Source organism: Haliotis cracherodii, unplaced genomic scaffold (genome assembly GCF_022045235.1).
Source record: "Haliotis cracherodii isolate W230 unplaced genomic scaffold, xgHalCrac1.p SCAF_10, whole genome shotgun sequence".
Taxonomy (NCBI): Eukaryota; Metazoa; Mollusca; class Gastropoda; order Lepetellida; family Haliotidae; genus Haliotis; species Haliotis cracherodii.
Genome location: NW_027266265.1, coordinates 58,946,265 through 58,969,778, shown reverse-complemented (window position 1 = coordinate 58,969,778; position 23,514 = coordinate 58,946,265). Strand labels below are relative to the sequence as shown.

The 23,514-nt window shown below is 42.5% G+C and overlaps 1 protein-coding gene and 1 pseudogene across 2 annotated transcripts; one reads left to right on the top strand and one right to left on the bottom strand.

The window, feature by feature from the left end:
* The first annotated feature begins 105 nt into the window (after nt 1–105).
* On the top strand, nt 106–22,319 carry LOC139454593 (leucine-rich repeat-containing protein 69-like). 2 transcript variants are annotated; one of them, XM_071236405.1, is made up of 10 exons: nt 106–282; nt 10,734–10,860; nt 11,554–11,626; nt 13,769–13,964; nt 16,356–16,427; nt 18,248–18,349; nt 18,610–18,650; nt 20,296–20,310; nt 20,978–21,116; nt 21,506–22,319. In XM_071236405.1, exons 1-10 carry the CDS (start codon nt 106–108, stop codon nt 21,614–21,616), a joined length of 1,053 nt encoding a protein of 350 aa, XP_071092506.1. In that variant the 3' UTR covers nt 21,617–22,319. The 2 variants fall into 2 exon arrangements, with proteins under 2 accessions (XP_071092506.1, XP_071092507.1); XM_071236406.1 differs by lacking the exon at nt 20,296–20,310.
* Nucleotides 22,320–22,570: 251 nt separating this feature from the next.
* LOC139453941 (uncharacterized) lies at nt 22,571–23,514 on the bottom strand (annotated as a pseudogene).

Genomic DNA, 23,514 nt, shown 5'->3' with positions numbered 1-23,514 from the left:
TCTAATTGTTGATACTTCTCTAACTTTAGAGTGAGTATTGCTAGTTTTTATTGTGAGTTCGTAACTAAATAGGAAGCAGCTTCACGTTTACGGATAGCAACAATAATGGCGGACACGCTCTTACTCAGAGCACTCAAAGGGAAACCGAAACAGTTGAATTTATGCAACAAGAAGCTTGACAGGGTACCAAAGATAATTGGAAAGATAGATTGCCTTGTCCAACTTCAGTTGAAAAATAACAAATTGCAGAACTTGCCTCAGGAATTTGAAAATTTGTATCAGGTAAGACCGATCAAGAAAAAGTCGGGAAGGGATCGAGAGACTATTCATGAGTATTCTCTCTCTTCGTGAATGAATATTGAAGGGTACTGCAGGTTCATCGCACGTTTTACGATTAGCATCTTCCACGGCTGCATTTGATGATTCAGGGTCCTTTTCAGAAAAGGGGGCACGGGTGGCCCAGTCGCCTAAGGCGCCGCGATTCGCTGTGCAGAGTTGGGTCCCTTGGGCACGCCAGAAACCTATGATTGTGGGTTTGAGACGTTTTATAGTTAGTCCGGTCAATATAGTGTCTAATCCTACCAAACCCACCACAAATTGCAACAGAAATGATTTCTCCTGTTTCATGTTCAGAAGGCATCCCCTTACAATATATTTAAAATCTAGGAAAATCTAAGTTGGGGAAAATTGTTTAGTTTGGGTATGAACTTTTGGGGGTAAATCAATGTAAAATAAAAAAAAGCCCAAAAACTTAATGTTTCATTTTTCCTTTAACCATATCAAGTTAGATATCAAATGAAAGCTGGCATCACATGCAGTCTTTTTGTATCTATAGTTTGTATCTATTTTGCATAAAAGTGAAATAATCGGCCTTTGAAACAAAAACAAAAACAAAATTGGGAGGAAAATACATATATCCATATTTATTCATCTACATAATTTTTGTTAGTCTTAACTATATTTATTCGATTATTTACAGACCGCCGTCATGTAGCTTGAATATTGCTGAGCGCGGCGTTAAACAACAAAAAAACAAAAAGGGCGACAACGCGACAAAATTACAAACAATATCCCTTCTAGGATTCCATAGTATTGCAATTATTTGTGTGTATGTGTGTGTGCGTGCGTGCGTGCGCGCGCGCGCGTGTGTGGCTGCTTGTAGTTCTTTTATGCCATGTCACAGTTTAACATAGATACACCACAGTATACTGACTCCGAGCCGACCAGTTCCTGTTTAATCGCCTTAATACCAAGCGCCAGGCAGGGCAACAACAAGAACCATCTTTTAACGTTGTTTGGTATGACGCGACCAGGTGCAGGATCGAACCACCGACCTACGGCTCTCTGGGAACACGATCTATTCAATAGACCACGGAGGCGGTCGCCATGAAACGTGAAAATGGTGAAGCATTTCCTTTCTAACAGATGCAGGCCACGCCACGGAAGACGTCATTCACCCCTGGATGTTCATTCACTCATCCCAGGTATTTGTTTGGCTGGCAGTCAGGGCAGGGTGAGGGCTTACAGAATGTTCCTGCCAGTACTGCATTCCGCGGCTGTTATTCGGAATCGGATTTTCACCTGAAATATTCTCCCCTTCTTTACCGTCTGTAGTTGAGGTATAGATAGTCTGAACTGTCTGACTTGAAGCAAAACAGTAAAGAGCAGTCAGGTGCACAGGTGTTTTTTAATGGGGGATGTGGGTTTGTGGTGTGTTTGTTTGTTGTGTAATGCCGCACTCAGCAATATTCCATCTATATGACGGCGGTCTGTATATAATAAAGTCTGGAACAGATCGACAAGTGATCGACATGTACAACGTTTTACCTCATTAGCTCGTCACGCCCAAGGTCAAGGTTCGATTTCCAACATGGGTACAGTGTGTCCATTTCTGGTGCCCCCCTTATGATATTGCTGGAATACCCAAATATAGAGCAACACTTAAGTTCTAGCTTAGTCATTGACTGCAAAGAAATTTTCAAATTTGACAAAATCAGGAACTAAACAAAGAACTTGAAGGATTTTGTCAAATTATATATAGTGTCGTTAGGGAGAGATTTACATGTATATACGTCCAAGATAAACATCGTGGTTCACATGTAGGTCATTAGAGAGATCGACGAAAGCCTGTTAGGGCCATTTGTTGTTCTGTTCTTTCTTTCTTTCTTTCTTGAAATTTCAAGAAACTAAGTTTAAATTCCAAGATGCTATGTTGAAATTTGATGATACTAAGTTGGAATTTCAAAATACATACTAAGTTGAAATTTCGAGTTAAGCAAGACAAGCATTAATTACAACACCTTGTTTGATTTGAGGACGTCTAATTATCGACCTCATCTACGGTGACGATATGGTGTGAAATTAACTACTAGTATTAAATATTTTCATAAATTTGCATAATCTTTAAAAGTTTAAAAATAATATGTATATGTAGTGATACAGCAGGTTGACAATGTTCATATCTATAGCAATTCGATAAACCTTTGACGAGAAAGACCACCTCCGTGGTCTAATGGTAGAGCGTCCGCCCTGAGAGCGGAAGGTCCGGGGTTCGATCCCCAGCCGCGTCATACCAAAAGACGTTAAAAGATGGTACTTGTTGTTACCCTGTCTAGCGGTCGGCATTAAGGGGCTAAAACAAGGACTGGTCGGCTCAGAGTCAGTATACTGTGTCTGAGTTGGGTATTCATGTTAAACTGCGGCATGGTATCTCAGTGTGCTAGCACTATAAATCGGCATCAGTCCAGACTAGTACAAGCAGCCACACACACACACACACACACACACACATACACGTGCGTGCACGTCGCTATATAAGTGCAATAATCTTGGATGCGACGTTAAACCCCATTTCACCTCACCTTTGACGAGAAAAAAAAGAAATCAGCACCTATATGTATCCTTGTTCAGGGCTCTATATTTCCTATAATCCCCGTCAGCATGCCTTTATAACGTGCAAGCGATTGATAAAATACTAGTTTAGATCCTCACGAAATTATGAAGATCCTCGTACCATACATTGTAAATATCCTCTCGCGACGGGGCTTGGTGCACGTGCAGTAGACTAACATCTAGTTTCTGAAATGAGCATATCGTACAGAAAAAAACAGTTGTTCAGTTATCTTAATAGAAATATAATAAAAGGGAGCCCCGTGACTCTCTTCATTTTCAGATACTGCAGTAATCTAGACTTGCCAAACATTATAGACTTGCATGGGATGTATTTCACAAATATTTGTATCAGGGTCTGTAGGACAGACTACCCGTGCATCAGCGACAGGGAACGCATTCCTCGTGCATCACACGAATGGGCGACTCGCACAGAATAAAGACAGGCTTTAAAGAGTTCTCGTTAATTTTTTAAATATTTTCCTCAAAAAAGAAAGAAAGTAGGAATGTGTTTTAATTATGGGGATATCCTCATAACTCTCCGTTCCTTAAAAATAATGGGCCTCTGCTCCATTATTTTTTAAGGAATGGAAAGTTACTCGGACATTCTCCTCAACGTAATAGCCTGCAAGACTTGCCACGGGGATGAAAATTGAATCGACTTGTGACTATAACGGCAAACTGTCACCTGGCATAATGCTGCTTTTCTTCGTCAAGACCCTAGGGCGATAAGGTTATTGACATGGCGATACAAGAGCATTGATTCAGCATCGGCGAGCATACAGAGAACTGGATCTATAGTAGTTCACATGCATATATGATAAACTAGTTTCAGCAGAGGAAAAGGGGCGGACATCTATCTTCACCGTCGACCCAGTGTTTGATGTTCGTGAAACGGTTACAGGGAGAAATGACAGACTCTGTCTTGTACGTTATTATTTTCTCTGTGACTGTAAATCCCCTTATTGGCGCTCCGTAAAGCTGTATCGGTAGTTCAGATGATTCATAGTTTTGTGAAAACGTTGTTGACATTCGTGACATGTTGACGTGTAGACAAGGACGGGCAACATGCCACTGTCATCACCGAGACTGTGTCAATGATGTATACAGAAGGCACATCCGGTGTTATGTATAAAAGAATCAACCAAAAGGTTTAATATTTAACAGCATCGACGTCAACTCCGCGCTCAGGCATTGTGAATATGACTGATGACCTTCATAATTAAAACACCGGTTAAAAGACATGCATAGACCAAGGCCACTCTTGAATTGCGATTGAGAAAGAAAGCAGCATCCAGTCACAAGCAGGCTTTGTTAAACTTCAACAAACACCGACAGACAGGGTTCGCAATGTCCAATGAACGTGTGTTCCACACGCGGCATCGAGTGTGACGTAACAAAAACCAACAACCTTGATACTGAATTGATGAGCCTTTGTCGTGGGGAATGGTCTGTCCTCGGTAAACACATCGCAGTTGTTCTTTTTCTCCAGAACTGTTTGATAGATTGAACTGGATGCTGTTGCAGGCTCGCCTGACCATATAATGAGCTGATGTTTTTTCAAGGCATCAACATTATATTGTTTTTTTCAAAATGGTAACTTTATTGTGATGATTCAATGTAGATAAGTGTGTATATTTTTTTACTGTCAAAATGTGTAACATATTTATTAAACGTCTAAATATTCAGTTATTTTACAAAGTGACTGAAAAACATTTCCATCTGTATTATTATGATAACGAATTCCAAACATTTTGATGTTTAATGTCATCACCAAGAGACTGAAAATGTTACGATGAAAAGTACATTTCTATGTTGTTTGGCTTCTAATCCTACATAATAATCTGTTGTCATGTTTGTAGGCCCTTTTGATCGTCTTAATCAATCTGGACAGATTTTTTAGTCAAAATGACTGAAATATTTACACATTTTAAAAATTGCCTGAGAGAATCACATTTACAAATTGACGGTAATCTATACACGCTTACAAAGGAAATGACCTGTGAAAACAACGTCTATCGCGCATTGAAGAATTTCCCAACCAAGACGTAGAAAAACAAGAACGAATCGGTTCAAATGAAGGAAAACAAAATGCAAATACCATAATTACAACTTACCAAATTTATGTGTATAAATAGGCAGCTTCCTTATTCGAGGAATGTATCCGTGAATATCCACACAAAGGAATAATATCCCACTCGTCTGCAGCTATACAAAATAACTTATTCGATGTCACGTGTCTCTGTAACTATCAAATATTCTAAAAGATATATATCGTTTCGGGTGTCAAGTCTCAAGGGTCGGCTGAGAAAGGCCACGTGACAACTGTTTTCATTACCTCGACGGTTCCTAAAAAATCCATTGAGTTTGATAACAATGAGCAACCAATCAACGTATTATCAGTTAACCCTTTGAACAAATTGTATGTTGTTTTTACATCGGCACTTCACGCCATGATATGAGTGTATTCCCTTTGTTTTAGTAAACCTAGACATGTAAACACTCACTTTTGACATATCCACTGTGCAAGATAACAGTGATTAATCAATCAACGTATTTTCTGTAAATCCTTTGATGACCAGGAACGATCCGTTGATTTACAAAAAAAAGTAAATCAACTGATCATTCATCTCTTGCTGGGCTGCCACGTGCATATTACATAACCTCACTTCAAACCTGGAGTTAGATTGAATAATCACCCCAGACACAATAAATGCCAAATGAGAACCTTTGTCAGGTAATCTAAGTGGTGCTACCACTAATTGTACCTGTAATAAATTAATTAACTGAGCATCAAGTGAATGACGACAAATACACAAGTGTAGGGTTATACGAGAAAACGTGTATGACAACAAGGGAGTAGTAATCGTATTACACAATCCGAAATCCGAAAATGCTTTCACTGCATGGATACTTTTTTTAGTATTAAACTATAACCATCTGGGGTATTTCCAAATGACGACTTCCGATGAGCTCCGCCGTTCTTTTTGTCTGTTTGTTTAGGCTGAAGAAATTATTTAACATGCGCCCTTTGTCGAATCTTTATAGATCACAGTTAACCAATCAGTGTGTATGCAAAAATGCGTAAAACAAATATTGCCTCCAGCCTCCAAGTTTATTTAGCTGTCCTTGCAGACGGTAGCCCAGTCTCTGGTCACGCTCAGTTGCGTTGCGTATCATCCGGGTACTCACGGGGGAAAAAACAATAACAAAGGCAACAACCAGTCCGGGGAATGGCGTTAGATCAGTGCCCCTTTAAGCTGACACGCCGTGATATAACTGGAATAATGTTAAAAGCAGCGTTAAACCCAACTTACTCACTCACTCACTTTTCAGTAAAATAAAGTCGTAGTATAGTAATGTTCATGGCACTTCAAACAACATTTCATTCATTGTGAAACACTTACTGATAATTAACAGGTTTATGGCAAATCAATGACTGAGGCTCTACAGTGGGTTCCAGGTAGAATACAGAATACCAGATACCTTCCACCATAAATGTCATTTTTAGTTTCCAAAGTTAAAGACTGGTCATTTATTATAAGATTGGATGGATTGTGGGCGCTGGATTTAGGGCTTTTTGTTATCATGATAATATTTTAACAACATGGTGGACAGAGAACTCATGATGAGGAGCATGTGGTCATCTTGCACTGGCTGAACGCATTATATAGCATTGTCGTCTTGAGCATATTTAATTACATACAGATGGTCATCTTGCACAGGCTGAACGCATCATATAGCATTGTCGTCTTGAGCATATTTTATTACATACAGACGGTCATCTTCTGCAGGCTGAACGCATCATATAGCATTGTCGTCTTGAGCATATTTTATTACATACAGATGGTCATCTTCCGCAGGCTGAACGCATTATATAGCATTGTTGTCTTGAGCATATTTTATTACATACAGACGGTCATCTTCCGCAGGCTGAACGCATCATATAGCATTGTCGTCTTGAGCATATTTAATTACATACAGATGGTGTTCTTGCACAGGCTGAACGCATCATATAGCATTGTCATCTTGAGCATATTTAATTACATACAGATGGTCATGTTGCACAGGCTGAACGCATCATATAGCATTGTCGTCTTGAGCATATTTAATTACATGACACAGATGGTCATCTTGCACATGCTGAACACATCATATAGCATTGTCATCTTGAGCATATTTAATTACATGACACAAATGGTCATCTTGCACAGGCTGAACGCATCATATAGCATTGTCATCTTGAGCATATTTAATTACATGACACAGATGGTCATCTTGCACAGGCTGAACGCATCATATAGCATTGTCATCTTGAGCATATTTAATTACATGACACAGATGGTCATCTTGCACAGGCTGAACGCATCATATTGCATTGTCGTCTTGAGCATATTTAATTACATGAAACAGATGGTCATCTTGCACAGGCTGAACGCATCATATAGCATTGTCGTCTTGAGCATATTTAATTACATACAGACGGCCATCTTCTGCAGGCTGAACGCATCATATAGCATTGTCGTCTTGAGCATATTTTATTACATACAGATGGTCATCTTCCGCAGGCTGAACGCATCATATAGCATTGTCATCTTGAGCATATTTAATTACATACAGATGGTCATCTTGCACAGGCTGAACGCATCATATAGCATTGTCGTCTTGAGCATATTTAATTACATGACACAGATGGTCATCTTGCACATGCTGAACACATCATATAGCATTGTCATCTTGAGCATATTTAATTACATGACACAAATGGTCATCTTGCACAGGCTGAACGCATCATATAGCATTGTCATCTTGAGCATATTTAATTACATGACACAGATGGTCATCTTGCACAGGCTGAACGCATCATATTGCATTGTCGTCTTGAGCATATTTAATTACATGAAACAGATGGTCATCTTGCACAGGCTGAACGCATCATATAGCATTGTCATCTTGAGCATATTTAATTACATGAAACAGATGGTCATCTTGCACAGGCTGAACGCATCATATAGCATTGTCGTCTTGAGCATATTTAATTACATACAGCTGGTCATGTTGCATAGGCTGAACACATCATATAGCATTGTCGTCTTGAGCATATTTAATTACATACAGATGGTCATGTTGCACAGGCTGAACGCATTTATATAGCATTGTTGTCTTGAGCATATTTAATTACATGATACAGATGGTCATCTTGCACAGGCTGAACGCATCATAAAGCATTGTCGTCTTGAGCATATTTAATTACATGACACAGATGGTCATCTTGCACATGCTGAATGCATCATATAGCATTGTCTTCTAGAGCATATGTAATTACATACAGATGGTCATCCTGCACAGGCTGAACGCATCATATAGCATTGTCATCTTGAGCATATTTAATTACATGAAACAGATGGTCATCTTGCACAGGCTGAACGCATCATATAGCATTGTCGTCTTGAGCATATTTAATTACATACAGCTGGTCATGTTGCATAGGCTGAACACATCATATAGCATTGTCGTCTTGAGCATATTTAATTACATACAGATGGTCATGTTGCACAGGCTGAACGCATTTATATAGCATTGTTGTCTTGAGCATATTTAATTACATGATACAGATGGTCATCTTGCACAGGCTGAACGCATCATAAAGCATTGTCGTCTTGAGCATATTTAATTACATGACACAGATGGTGATCTTGCACATGCTGAATGCATCATATAGCATTGTCTTCTAGAGCATATGTAATTACATACAGATGGTCATCCTGCACAGGCTGAACGCATCATATAGCATTGTCATCTTGAGCATATTTAATTACATGACACAGATAGTCATCTTGCACATGCTGAACGCATCATATAGCATTGTCGTCTTAAGCATACTTAATTACATGACACAGATGGTGATCTTGCACATGCTGAACGCATCATATGGCATTGTCGTCTTGAGCATATTTAATTACATGACAGAGATGGTCATCTTGTACAGGCTGAACGCATCATATAGCATTGTCGTCTTGAGCATTTTTAATTACATGACACAGATGGTCATCTTGCACAGGCTGAACGCATCATATAGCATTGATGTCTTGAGCATATTTAATTACATACAGATGGTCATCTTGCACAGGCTGAACGCATCATATAGCATTGTCATCTTGAGCATATTTAATTACATGACACAGATGATCATCTTGCACAGGCTGAACGCATCATATAGCATTGTTGTCCTGTGCATATTTAATTACATACAGATGATCATCTTGCACAGGCTGAATGCATCATATAGCATTCTTGTCTTGAGCATATTTAATTACATACAGATGGTCATCTTGCGCAGGCTGAACGCATCATATAGCATTGTTGTCTTGAGCATATTTAATTACATACAGATGGTCATCTTGCACAGGCTGAACGCATCATATAGCATTGTTGTCTTGAGCATATTTAATTACATACAGATGGTCATCTTGCACAGGCTGAACGCATCATATAGCATTGTCGTCTTAAGCATACTTAATTACATGACACAGATGGTCATCTTGCACAGGCTGAACGCATCATATAGCATTGTTGTCTTGAGCATATTTAATTACATACAGATGGTCATCTTGCACAGGCTGAACGCATCATATAGCATTGTTGTCTTGAGCATATTTAATTACATACAGATGGTCATCTTGCACAGGCTGAACGCATCATATAGCATTGTTGTCTTGAGCATATTTAATTACATACAGATGGTCATCTTGCACAGGCTGAATGCATCATATAGCATTGTTGTCTTGAGCATATTTAATTACATACAGATGATCATCTTGCACAGGCTGAACGCATCATATAGCACTGTTGTCTTGAGCATATTTAATTACATGACACAGATGGTCATCTTGCACAGGCTGAACGCATCATATAGCATTGATGTCTTGAGCATATTTAATTACATACAGATGGTCATCTTGCACAGGCTGAACGCATCATATAGCATTGTTGTCTTGAGCATATTTAATTACATGACACAGATGGTCATCTTGCACAGGCTGAACGCATCATATAGCATTGTTGTCTTGAGCATATTTAATTACATACAGATGGTCATCTTGCACAGGCTGAACGCATCATATAGCATTGTCATCTTGAGCATATTTAATTACATGACACAGATGATCATCTTGCACAGGCTGAACGCATCATATAGCATTGTTGTCCTGTGCATATTTAATTACATACAGATGATCATCTTGCACAGGCTGAATGCATCATATAGCATTGTTGTCTTGAGCATATTTAATTACATACAGATGGTCATCTTGCACAGGCTGAAGGCATCATATAGCATTGTTGTCTTGAGCATATTTAATTACATGACACAGATGGTCATCTTCCACAGGCTGAACATAATGTCAAGCATAGTTGTCCTGAGCATATTTAATTACTTACAGAAGTTACTTTGATCATCGTAAAATCAAAACAGATTCAAATAAAAATGAGGAGATAATATAAAGGTGTCTGATACATTTCAGGCAATTTGTCTAAACCCAGTCTGTGTGTTGTTGATGTCATGAAAGTTGATACTTGCGTAGTTAATGGTTGGGATCAACACATTTGTTCCCCTTTTTGCAGTACTTTAAACTTTAACCTTTATTTGACCTTTACACTTTTACTATACTCCTAAATTCTCTCTCAAAATGCCTTGTCTCCCACTGTAAACATCATCTCCACAAACCACTGGACCAATGAAGCTGAAACATGTCCCCTCCAATGATGACACTCCAAAATGTCTTCGGATTTTGCAATGACCGCCACCATAACAGTAACTGTTTTGCTCTCAATTCCATTCACAGTTGGAAGTGCTGAATCTTGGCAACAATGAGTTTGAAGTACTACCGGAAGTTCTGCAGTCAGCAAGAAATCTGGACAAGCTTCACTTCTTTAATAACCAACTCACAACGCTTACCCCACAAGCTCTCAGTAAGTCTCAGAGATGATTAACCTTTACTTTCTCTCTTGTGTAGTGTTTTTAGGAGAGAAGCTTCTCTCGTGTAGTGTTTGTTGGAGAGAAGCTTCTCTCGTGTAGTGTTTGTTGGAGAGAAGCTTGTATTGTCTTTGTAGGAGAGAAGCTTTTATCATCCAAAACTGGCTCCCACAGGAGATATCGCTTGGGTGAGATCAAGTGATATCTACACTGTAGATATCACAGCAATGAAATTGCATCACAATGCTTTGTAGACCATTGTGACATCATTGGTTACCATGACGTCACAATCAAATGACATCACTAATGGCTCTACTACTAAAGCTGTTAGCAGTACATTTTACACTTTAGACACTGCTTATTACTGTCTACAAACTGAAATAGTTGGAAGAATGATGTTGGATGTTAAATGAAATCTCACCCTTGCAAGCCTTGGAGTTTTCCCACTTTTATCAACTGGTGTTGATTTTGATATCAAAAGACACTCGGGTGAGATTCTCTATCTCTCGTATATAGTGTTTTTAAGAGAGAATCTTCTCTCTTGTATAGTGTTTGGAAGAGAGAATCTTCACTTGAATGGAGAGAATCTTGTGTGGTGTTTGTAGGAGAGAATCTTTTCTATTGTGTGGGGTGTTTGTAGGATTGAATCTTCTCTCTTGTATCTACAAGTGAATTCATTCTTTTTCCAGGTGGCCTCGTGAACCTCACCCTCCTCAATCTAAATGGAAACAAATTAAAAACACTCCCTCCAGAGATTTGTAGGTAAGACCCTTGCTGTGTACTGTACGCATGGTTCAAATAATCATGGGCTTCACACATTGTACCCACGTGGGAACCGAACCCAGGCCTTTGGCATGATGAGTGTATACTTTAACCCCAAGGCTACCCCGCCAACCCAGGCTACCCTGCCAACCCAGGCTACCCCACCAACCCAGACTACCCCACCAACCCAGGCTACCCCACCAACCCAGGCTACCCCACCAACCCAGGCTACCCCACCAACCCAGGCTACCCCACCAACCCAGGCTACCCCACCAACCCAGGCTACCCCACCAACCCAGGCTACCCCACCAACCCAGACTACCCCGCCAACCAAGGCTACCCTGGCTACCCCACCAACCCAGGCTACCCCACCAACCCAGGCTACCCAGGCTACCCCACCAACCCAGGCTACCAAGGCTACCCCACCAACCCAGGCTACCCAACCAACCCAGGCTACCCCACCAACCCAGGCTACCCCGCCAACCCAGGCTACCCCGCCAACCCAGGCTACCCCACCAACCCAGGCTACCCCACCAACCCAGGCTACCCCACCAACCCAGGCTACCCCGCCAACCCAGGCTAACCCAGGCTACCCCGCCAACCCAAGCTACCCCACCAACCCAGGCTACCCCACCAACCCAGGCTACCCCACCAACCCAGACTACCCCGCCAACCAAGGCTACCCTGGCTACCCCACCAACCCAGGCTACCCCACCAACCCAGGCTACCCAGGCTACCCCACCAACCCAGGCTACCAAGGCTACCCCACCAACCCAGGCTACCCAACCAACCCAGGCTACCCCACCAACCCAGGCTACCCCGCCAACCCAGGCTACCCCGCCAACCCAGGCTACCCCACCAACCCAGGCTACCCCACCAACCCAGGCTACCCCACCAACCCAGGCTACCCCGCCAACCAAGGCTAACCCAGGCTACCCCACCAACCCAGGCTACCCCACCAACCCAGGCTACCCAGGCTACCCCACCAACCCAGGCTACCAAGGCTACCCCACCAACCCAGGCTACCCAACCAACCCAGGCTACCCCGCCAACCCAGGCTACCCAGGCTACCCCACCAACCCAGGCTACCCCACCAACCCAGGCTACCCAAGCTACCCCACCAACCCAGGCTACCCCACCAACCCAGGCTACCCAGGCTACCCCACCAACCCAGGCTACCCCACCTACCCAGGCTACCCAGGCTACCCCACCAACCCAGGCTACCCCGCCAACCCAGGCTACCCCACCAACCCAGGCTACCCCACCAACCCAGGCCAACCCAGGCTAACCCAGGCTACCCCACCAACCAAGGCTACCCCACCAACCCAGGCTACCCCACCAACCCAGACTACCCCGCCAACCCAGGCTACCCTGGCTACCTCACCAACCCAGGCTACCCATGCTACCCAACCAACCCAGGCTACCCAACCAACCCAGGCTACCCCACCAACCCAGGCTACCCCACCAACCCAGGCTACCCAGGCTACCCCACCAATCCAGGCTACCCAAGCTACCCCACCAACCCAGGCTACCCAGGCTACCCCACCAACCCAGGCTACCCAGGCTACCCCGCCAACCCAGGCTACCCCACCAACCCAGGCTACCCCACCAACCCAGGCTACCCCGCCAACCCAGGCTACCCCGCCAACCCAGGCTACCCCACCAACCAAGGCTACCCCGCCAACCAAGGCTACCCCACCAACCCAGGCTACCCCACCAACCCAGGCTACCCCACCAACCCAGGCTACCCCGCCAACCCAAGCTACCCGACAAACCCAGGCTACCCCACCAACCCAGGCTAACCCAGGCTACCCCGCCAACCCAGGCTACCCCGCCAACCCAGGCTACCCCGCCAACCCAGGCTACCCCACCAACCCAGGCTACCCCGCCAACCCAGGCTACCCCGCCAACCCAGACTACCCCGCCAACCCAGGCTACCCAGGCTACCCCACCAACCCAGGATTTGATGAACATCTATGATGGTATCATTGAGTAATCTAATCTGAGCCACTGTCCTGTTTAGAAAGATGCTGCTGTGCTTGAGCATGTTGTGTGTGGACAACAATTTACTGACAGAGCTGCCCATCAATGTCTGTGCTCTCACCAAGTTGTGAACTGGTCTGTTGTGTTGTGTTTCTCCAGACTCTCCAGCCTTCAACACTTGAGCCTGGACAACAACTTACTGACAGAGCTGCCCATCGAGTTCTGTGCTCTCACCAAGTTGCAGGAGCTCCATGCTGCGGGGAATCGGCTGACGTCATTACCGCTGGAGTTCGGCTTCCTCAATGGGCTGGAAAAATTACATCTACAGAAAAACCAGATCCGAGAACTACCAGAGGTAGGGACAGTAACGTATACGACACAAAGTTATGATACAATCCATATATCATGGTGGTGCAATCACGTACAATACATATATCATGGTAGTGCAATCATGACACGATCCATATATCATGGTGTTGCAATCATGACACAATCCATATATCATGGTGGTGCAATCATGACACGATCCATATATCATGGTGGTGCGATCATGACACAATCCATATATCATGGTGGTGCAATCACGTACAATACATATATCATGGTGGTGCGATCATGACACGATCCATATATCACGGTGGTGCGATCATGACACAATCCATATATCATGGTGGTGCAATCATGACACAATCCATATATCATGGTGGTGCAATCATGACACGATCCATATATCATGGTGGTGCAATCATGACACGATCCATATTTCATGGTGGTGCAATCATGACACAATCCATATATCATAGTGGTGCAATCACGTACAATACATATATCATGGTGGTGCGATCATGACACGATCCATATATCATGGTGGTGCGATCATGACACAATCCATATATCATGGTGGTGCAATCATGACACAATCCATATATCATGGTGGTGCAATCATGACACAATCCATATATCATGGTGGTGCAATCATGACACGATCCATATTTCATGGTGGTGCAATCATGACACAATCCATATATCATGGTGGTGCAATCACGTACAATACATATATCATGGTGGTGCGATCATGACACGATCCATATATCATGGTGGTGCAATCACGTACAATACATATATCATGGTGGTGCAATCATGACACAATCCATATATCATGGTGGTGCGATCATGACATGATCCATATATCATGGTGGTGCAATCATGACACAATCCATATTTCATGGTGGTGCAATCATGACACAATCCATATATCATGGTGGTGCAATCACGTACAATACATATATCATGGTGGTGCAATCATGACACAATCCATATATCATGGTGGTGCAATCATGACACGATCCATATATCATGGTGGTGCAATCATGACACGATCCATATTTCATGGTGGTGCAATCATGACACAATCCATATATCATGGTGGTGCAATCACGTACAATACATATATCATGGTGGTGCGATCATGACACGATCCATATATCATGGTGGTGCAATACGTACAATACATATATCATGGTGGTGCAATCACGACACAATCCATGTATCATAGTGTTGAGATCACTTACAATACATATATCATGGTGGTGCAATCATGACACGATCCATATTTCATGGTGGTGCAATCATGACACAATCCATATATCATGGTGGTGCAATCATGACACGATCCATATATCATAGTGTTGAGATCACTTACAATACATATATCATGGTGGTGCAATCATGACACGATCCATATTTCATGGTGGTGCAATCATGACACAATCCATATATCATGGTGGTGCAATCATGACACGATCCATATATCATAGTGTTGAGATCACTTACAATACATATATCATGGTGGTGCAATCATGACACGATCCATATTTCATGGTGGTGCAATCATGACACGATCCATATTTCATGGTGGTGTGATCATGATACGATCCATGTATCATGGTAATGCAATCATGACACGATTCATGTATCACGGTGGTGCGATCATGATACGATCATATATCATGGTGGTGCAATCATGACACAATATATATATCATGGTGGTGTGGTCAAGATACGATCCATATTTCATGGTGATGCAATCATGACACGATTCATGTATCACGGTGGTGCGATCATGATGCGATAGTGGTGTGATCATGATATGGTCCATATATCATAGTGGTGTGATCATGATATGGTCCATATATCATAGTGGTGTGATCATGATATGGTCCATATATCATAGTGGTGTGATCATGATATGGTCCATATATCATAGTGGTGTGATCATGATATGGTCCATATATCATAGTGGTGTGATCATGATATGGCCCATATATCAGTGGTGTGATCATGATATGGTCCATATATCATAGTGGTGTGATCATGATATGGTCCATATATCATAGTGGTGTGATCATGATATGGTCCATATATCATAGTGGTGTGATCATGATATGGTCCATATATCACGGTCTGCGATCGCGTACAATACATAGCATCTTGGTGCGATCATGATACGATCCATGTATCACGGTGGTGCGATCATGATACAATGCATAAGTCAATAGAAGAATGACACAAGCTGGTGATGAAGATTTATTGAAACCAAAATATTTGATGATGGTGATGATTATGATAATGATAAGGTTGAGGATGAGGATGTCAATTAAATTAGATTCAAAACCTTCAACTTGATGGCAAAAGGGTACTTTTTTTTATGTTGACCAAAATGTTTGTTGATTGTCTTTGTTTGCAGAGTTTGAGTAAGTGCTACCGACTGAGAGTGATTGACATCGCAGCAAATGAACTTCGGATATTTCCTACAGAGGTGGGTTGTAGAAGTCTTCTGTTATTCCCTAATCAGCAATGGTCTGGCAATTCATTGCTGTCTCCATGGGAGTGTTCAACTTGAACAGAATGCCAGTTACACAGTTATATCACCGGGTGACAGTTCCATGTGGCCGATAGCCCAGTCTTCAGGGCATGGACTAGTGATTAGTATCTGGGCTTGGAGCCTGGACTAGTGATTAGTATATGGGCTTGGAGCATGGACTAGTGATTACTATCTGGGCTTGGAGCCTGGACTAGTGATTAGTTTCTGGGCTTGGAGCCCGGACTAGTGATAAGTATATAGGCTTGGAGCATGGACTAGTGATTAGTATCTGGGCTTGGAGCCTGGACTAGTGATTAGTATCTTGGCTTGGAGCATGGACTAGTGATTAGTATCTGAGCTTGGAGCATGGACTTGTGATTAGTATCTGGGCTTGGAGCATGGACTAGTGATTAGTATCTGAGCTTGGGGCATGGACTAGTTATTAGTATCTGGGCTTGGAGCATGGACTTGTGATTATTATCTGGGCTTGGAGCCCAGACTAGTGATAAGTATCAGGGCATGGAGCATGGACTAGTCATTAGTATCTAGGCTTGGAGCATGGACTTGTGATTTGTATCTAGGCTTGGAGCCTGGACTAGTGATTAGTATCTGGGCTTGGAGCCCGGACTAGTGATTAGTATGTTGGGTTGGAGCATGGACTAGTGATTAGTATCTGGGCTTGGAGCCTGGACTAGTGATTATTATCTGGGCTTGGAGCCCGGACTAGTGATTATTATCTGGGCTTGGAGCCCGGACTAGTGATTAGTATCTGGGGTTGGAGCCTGGACTAGTGATTAGTATCTGAGCTTGGAGCCCGGACTAGTGATTAGTATGTGGGCTTGGAGCATGGACTAGTGATTAGTATCTGGGCTTGGAGCCCGGACTAGTGATAAGTATCTGGGCTTGGAGCCTGGACTAGTGATTAGTATCTGGGCTTGGAGCATGGACTAGTGATTACTATCTGGGCTTGGAGCATGGACTAGTGATTATTTTCTGGGCTTGGAGCCTGGACTAATGATTAGTATCTGGGCTTGGAGCCTGGACTAGTGATAAGTATCTGGGCTTGGAGCCTGGACTAGTGATTAGTATCTGGGCTTGGAGCCCGGACTAGTGATTAGTATCTGGGGTTGGAGCCTGGACTAGTGATTAGTATCTGGGGTTGGAGCCTTGACTAGTGATTAATATCTGGGGTTGGAGCATGGACAAGTGATTAGTATCTGAGCTTGGAGCCCGGACTAGTGATTAGTATCTGGGCTTGGAGCATGGACTAGTGATTAGTATCTGGGCTTGGAGCATTGACTACTGATTAGTATCTGGGCTTGGAGCCTGGACTAGTGATTAGTATCTAGGCTTGGAGCCCGGGCTAGTGTTTAGTATCTGGGGTTGGAGCATGGACTAGTGATTAGTATCTTGGCTTGGAGCCCGGACTAGTGATTAGTATCTGGGGTTGGAGCATGGACTAGTGATTAGTATCTAGGCTTGGAGCATTGACTACTGATTAGTATCTGGGCTTGGGACTTAGACTAGTGATTTGTATCTTGGTTTGGGACTTAGACTAGTGATTAGTTCCTGTGCTTGGGACTAATGATTATTATTTCAATTAGATACTGTTCATGTTGTGTGCTCAGATTGCTTTGTGCAGCAGATAGTTGTATTCAGAAAATAATTAACTTGTACGTGCTGTCACATCTCTTGCCTGATGTACTTCTAATTCTGTGAACAAATTCCTTTCAAACTAAAATAATCCCAGCAGTAAAGTCGATCTGTCTGTCCAGTTTGCAGCACTCCCCCTGAAGGAGATTCACTGCGAGGAAAACCCCCTCCTGCAACACATACCTGTACACTCAGTGCAGGAGGAAGAGGTGTTGTCGTTAAAGGTAGGTAGACAGTTAGAGCATCAGACTTACCTCCCCATGCAGCTGTTCTGTGTCCGGCATTTGTCATCTAGTCATGTATTTTCTTGTCCAAGTTTTGAACTTGTGAACGACACTATGAAACCCATGGTTTTGCTTATAAAGAACTGTAAACATATTCCCCATATACTTAATAGTGTGTTGAGACTGTTGCTGGAGGGGATTCCCCTACAAGGGAGATAACCTGTGTACTGACACTGTTTGACTGTATTGTCTTTCTTCAGGAGATCTGTGCGCGCTACATCATGAGGGAACTAAAAGATCGGTGAGTAGCTGCCTCATTCTTCCTGTCAGCAGACAAGGATCTCCTCTATTGCCTTCTGGGTATTTTGTTGAGACATTGATGTCAAGGGTCAAGGTTATCATCAAGGTCATTGCCTGAAAAAAGGTTTGTTTCTTGCACAAGAAACATTTGCTACAGATCAATGATACTTAGTATATCCTTAAGACAGCGTTGCCCACGTTTGTGTATTATCTAAGGTCAAGGTCACATTGAAGGTGATTCATAAAGTATGTCACCATTTTTACTTAAATGTCTTTTTCTGCAGATGTGTATTTATGTATTGGTTATGTGATTTGAAAGGTTATGTATGACGAGTGATCATGGTGTTTTCAAGATAGTAGTAGGTCATGGTGACCCTTGGGATATTTCTTGAAATACTTGTAGCTAATCTTAAAAATCTCATTCACTGTTATGGCCATACACATATACATATATCATAGTTGGGCACTGATTCTGGTTTTGAGTGACCTTTATTGGAGGTCAAGGTTACTGTAATGAAGGTCATTGTTTCCCTTGTGTACTGAACCTACCCGTGGTGTCCTATCTTTGTTATTATATTGTTATACATCTATATATCGCAGGCATCCAGGTACTGGTATCTGCTCAAATGCCGTTTTATTTGTTCCTCCACCAGTGGATCCGTTTGCATTCTGGTTATCATTCTGAACTCCCTGGGGAGTATACAACCCAATTCTGCTAGGTGGCGCTAGAAGTTACCCATTCCCTGCTAGGTGAACAGAGGCACATTTGAACTAAGTCACTTGCCCAGGGTGACACCACAAGTTTTGACACTTGTTTCGGGTGTATGTACGTATTCGTGTTTCCACCATCTGGTCATCTACCATCGGATGAGTGGGTTCTATTTGAGTGCACAGGGTGTATGTACTGTACACTAGGGGTAGTGACAACATTGTAAAGACCTGTAAACATTGTTGGTCCCAAGGCTGAATAACAACCCGGTCACTCGCGGGATACCATCCCAGCACCTGGCTCTTGCTAGCCTGGTGCATTTGACCGCTTGCCCACTCTGCCCTCTAAATATTTTGTAACAGCTAACACATGTCTGCAAGTAGAAATAATCAAGCATGTCAGTGTCCCAAAGTAACAAGAGGAATGGCATGGCAAATCAGGTTTTAGGTCATGTGTTTTCCCCGACCACAAGTATTATATAATGGCATCAGACCCAGAGTTAGGTTGCTCACGATGTTGGCTGGAGGAATGGTACGGTTATCTAGTTGATGCTGTGGAGGGTTTCCTCATAGTTACGTGGCATCCCACTGGCACTGACGATGGTGTGTAATTATATCAAGGGTCTCTCCAAATGGGCTGTTTCTGCTTCAGTTACTTTTCTCATCATTACGTTAACTATTTATTAATTGTTGAATAACAAATGTTGGAACTCTTTCTGATGAATGTTGTGCTGCTGGTCTGAAGTCTGGAGCTGGGACACCCTGGCACTGTGAAGGTCGTGTACGGCAGCTCCAGTGTACACAAATAAGTTGACAGAACACAACTTGTTGTTTGTCCAGGTAGAAGACAGGGATGTTTATTTTTAACATATGTACAGACACTATCACACAGTTTATCATATACTGATTTCCTATTTCAATCCTGGCTGATATTTCAGGGTGAGTCCACAAGCGTAAGTATTTAGTCAGACAAAACAGATCTCACAGTTTCTACTGAGTAACTAGTTAGTCTTAGATGTAGGGTTAAATATAATTACTGACCAGTTGGTACAGTGTGGTTTCAAACAGTTTCTGCTGAATAGCTAGTTAGTCCAGTTAGACTCAGTGTCATGTGTCAGTTTCTGTTGAATTGCTAGTTAGTCTAGTAAGACTCAGTGTCATGTGTCACGACATACCAGTTAGTACAGCATTACATCACTGTTTCTGCTGAATTGCTAGTTAGTCCAGTTAGACTCAGTGTCATGTGTCAGTTTCTGCTGAATTGCTAGTTAGTCTAGTAAGACTCAGTGTCATGTGTCACGACATACCAGTTAGTACAGCATTACATCACTGTTTCTGCTGAATTGCTAGTTAGTCCAGTTAGACTCAGTGTCATGTGTCAGTTTCTGCTGAATTGCTAGTTAGTGTAGTTAGACTCAGTGTTAGGTGTCACTACTGACGAGTAAACTAGACAGATGAGCGTAAGATGATGATTATTATCATTATTCCTCGTATTATTATTAGCTGTGGGCTGTTCATTTGTACATTTATTTTATGTGTCCAGTTCTATATACAGAGTAGCAATAGTCCCCGAGCCTTGTTGCCGGAGCTGTGACTGTAGACTGTATTTCCCCCCACTAGGTATGCGTACCTGCGGCGAGCTATCCGCCACTACCCCGAGATCCGGGACATGCTCAGTCAGGCCAGTAAGTGTGCCGTGTGCGGCGAGTCCTTCCTCAACACATGGCTGGAGTGTGTCAAGTTTGTCAGTGCAAAACAGGTGGGTTCGGACATACTTTGTTCAAAATTTGAGGAAATATCAGAATTAATAATGTAATGTCTTAGTGTAGTGTTGATATTGGATATTTATTTATCTTTGATATTTGATTATGGATATAAAAGAGTCAAAGATAGATTCATGTGAACTGAAGTACTTTGAAAACAACTGGCACTAAGAAAAGATGTTTTAGCACACAGTCTGTACGTGTGTGAGCAGTGATTAGTATGTAGCTAACATGACTCCCACCAACCATTCTGCCACCGTCATAAAGCTGGAATAGTGTTGAGTGTGGTGTTAAGCAACAAACAAACTGACTGATAATTGTAAGGGTGTGTCATGCACAGGTTACTGACAGGTCACTGATGGTCAGGCTGTTTTGTGTTTCCCAGGATTTGAAAGTGGGGAACCTCCATGGCCTGATGCCGATCAGAGCTCTTCTCTGCTCCTACAAATGTTTCAACGCTAAAGGACATGAATTCTATGGAGTAGCCTTTCCCTGATTGGATTTGTGTTACGACTCGATCGGTGATGCTTTTGTCCCCCAGCGAGAATAATCTCCCCATGTTCAGACTGTGTATGATTGTCAGATGTGGGGTTCCTTCCACTGTTACTTCCACTGAAGAGTTGGCAAATATGAGCATCAGAAACAGACAAAAGTTGTTTTCCCACTCAAATAGGCCTGTCCGAGAAATACATACATTTTAGGCCTGTATGAGAAATACATACATTTTAGGCCTGTACGAGAAATACATACATTTTAGGCCCGTACGAGAAATACATACATTTTAGGCCTGTACGAGAAATACATACATTTTAGGCCTGTACGAGAAATACATACATTTTAGGCCCGTACGAGAAATACATACATTTTAGGCCTGTACTAGCAATACATACATTTTAGGCCCGTACGAGAAATACATACATTTTAGGCCTGTACGAGAAATACATACATTTTAGGCCTGTACGAGAAATACATACATTTTAGGCCCGTACGAGAAATACATACATTTTAGGCCTGTACGAGAAATACATACATTTTAGGCCTGTACGAGAAATACATACATTTTAGGCCCGTACGAGAAATACATACATTTTAGGCCTGTACGAGAAATACATACATTTTAGGCCTGTACGAGAAATACATACATTTTAGGCCCGTACGAGAAATACATACATTTTAGGCCTGTACTAGCAATACATACATTTTAGGCCCGTACGAGAAATACATACATTTTAGGCCTCTACGAGAAATACATACATTTTAGGCCTGTACGAGAAATACATACATTTTAGGCCTGTACGAGAAATACATACATTTTAGGCCTGTACGAGAAATACATACATTTTAGGCCTGTACGAGAAATACATACATTTTAGGAATGCGTAGAAGTAGTGGTGGGTTGATTATTGGTAGATTTCAGTGACTGTACTTGTCATAAACTTATTTGATGGTATTACTGCTGAACAGCTTGTAACACTTTGTCATTGATGTGGGTGACATTGGACCTGGATGACATTGATGTGGGTGACATTGGACTTGGATAACATTGATGTGGGTAACATTGGACTTGGATAACATTGATGTGGGTGACATTGGACTTGGATAACATTGATGTGGGTGACATTGGACTTGGATGACATTGATGTGGGTGACATTGGACCTGGATAACATTGATGTGGGTGACATTGGACCTGGATAACATTGATGTGGGTAACATTGGACTTGGATTACATTGATGTGGATGACATTGGACTTGGATGACATTGATGTGGGTGACATTGGACTTGGATGACATTGATGTGGGTGACATTGGACTTGGATGACATTGGACCTGGATGACATTGATGTGGGTAACATTGGACTTGGATGACATTGATGTGGTTGACACTGGACTTGGATGTCATTGATATGGGTGACATTGGACCTGGATGACATTGATGTGGGTGACGTTGGACTTGTATGACATTGATGTGGGTGACATTGGACCTGGATGTCATTGATATGGGTGACATTGGACCTGGATGACATTGATGTGGGTGACGTTGGACTTGGATAACATTGATGTGGGTGACATTGGACCTGGATGACATTGATGTGGGTGACATTGGACTTGGATGACATTGATGTGGGTGACATTGGACTTGGATAACATTGATGTGGATGACATTGGACTTGGATAACATTGATGTGGGTGACATTGGACTTGGATAACATTGATGTGGGTGACATTGGACTTGGATAACATTGATGTGGGTGACATTGAACTTGGATGTCATTAAGGGGGTGACATTGGACTTTGGATGACATTTAGGGGGTGACTTTAGACTTGGATGACATTGATGTGGGTGACATTGGACTTGGCTGTCATTGATGTGGGTGACAAAGATATGTCCACAT

Excerpts from the sequence above, each read along its gene's own strand:
- LOC139454593 (XM_071236405.1), top strand. The coding sequence starts at position 106 with ATGGCGGACACGCTCTTACTCAGAGCACTCAAAGGGAAACCGAAACAG. Across the intron at positions 283-10,733 it reads AATTTGAAAATTTGTATCAG|TTGGAAGTGCTGAATCTTGG; the intron begins GTAAGACCGATC and ends TTCCATTCACAG. Across the intron at positions 11,627-13,768 it reads CTCCCTCCAGAGATTTGTAG|ACTCTCCAGCCTTCAACACT; the intron begins GTAAGACCCTTG and ends GTGTTTCTCCAG.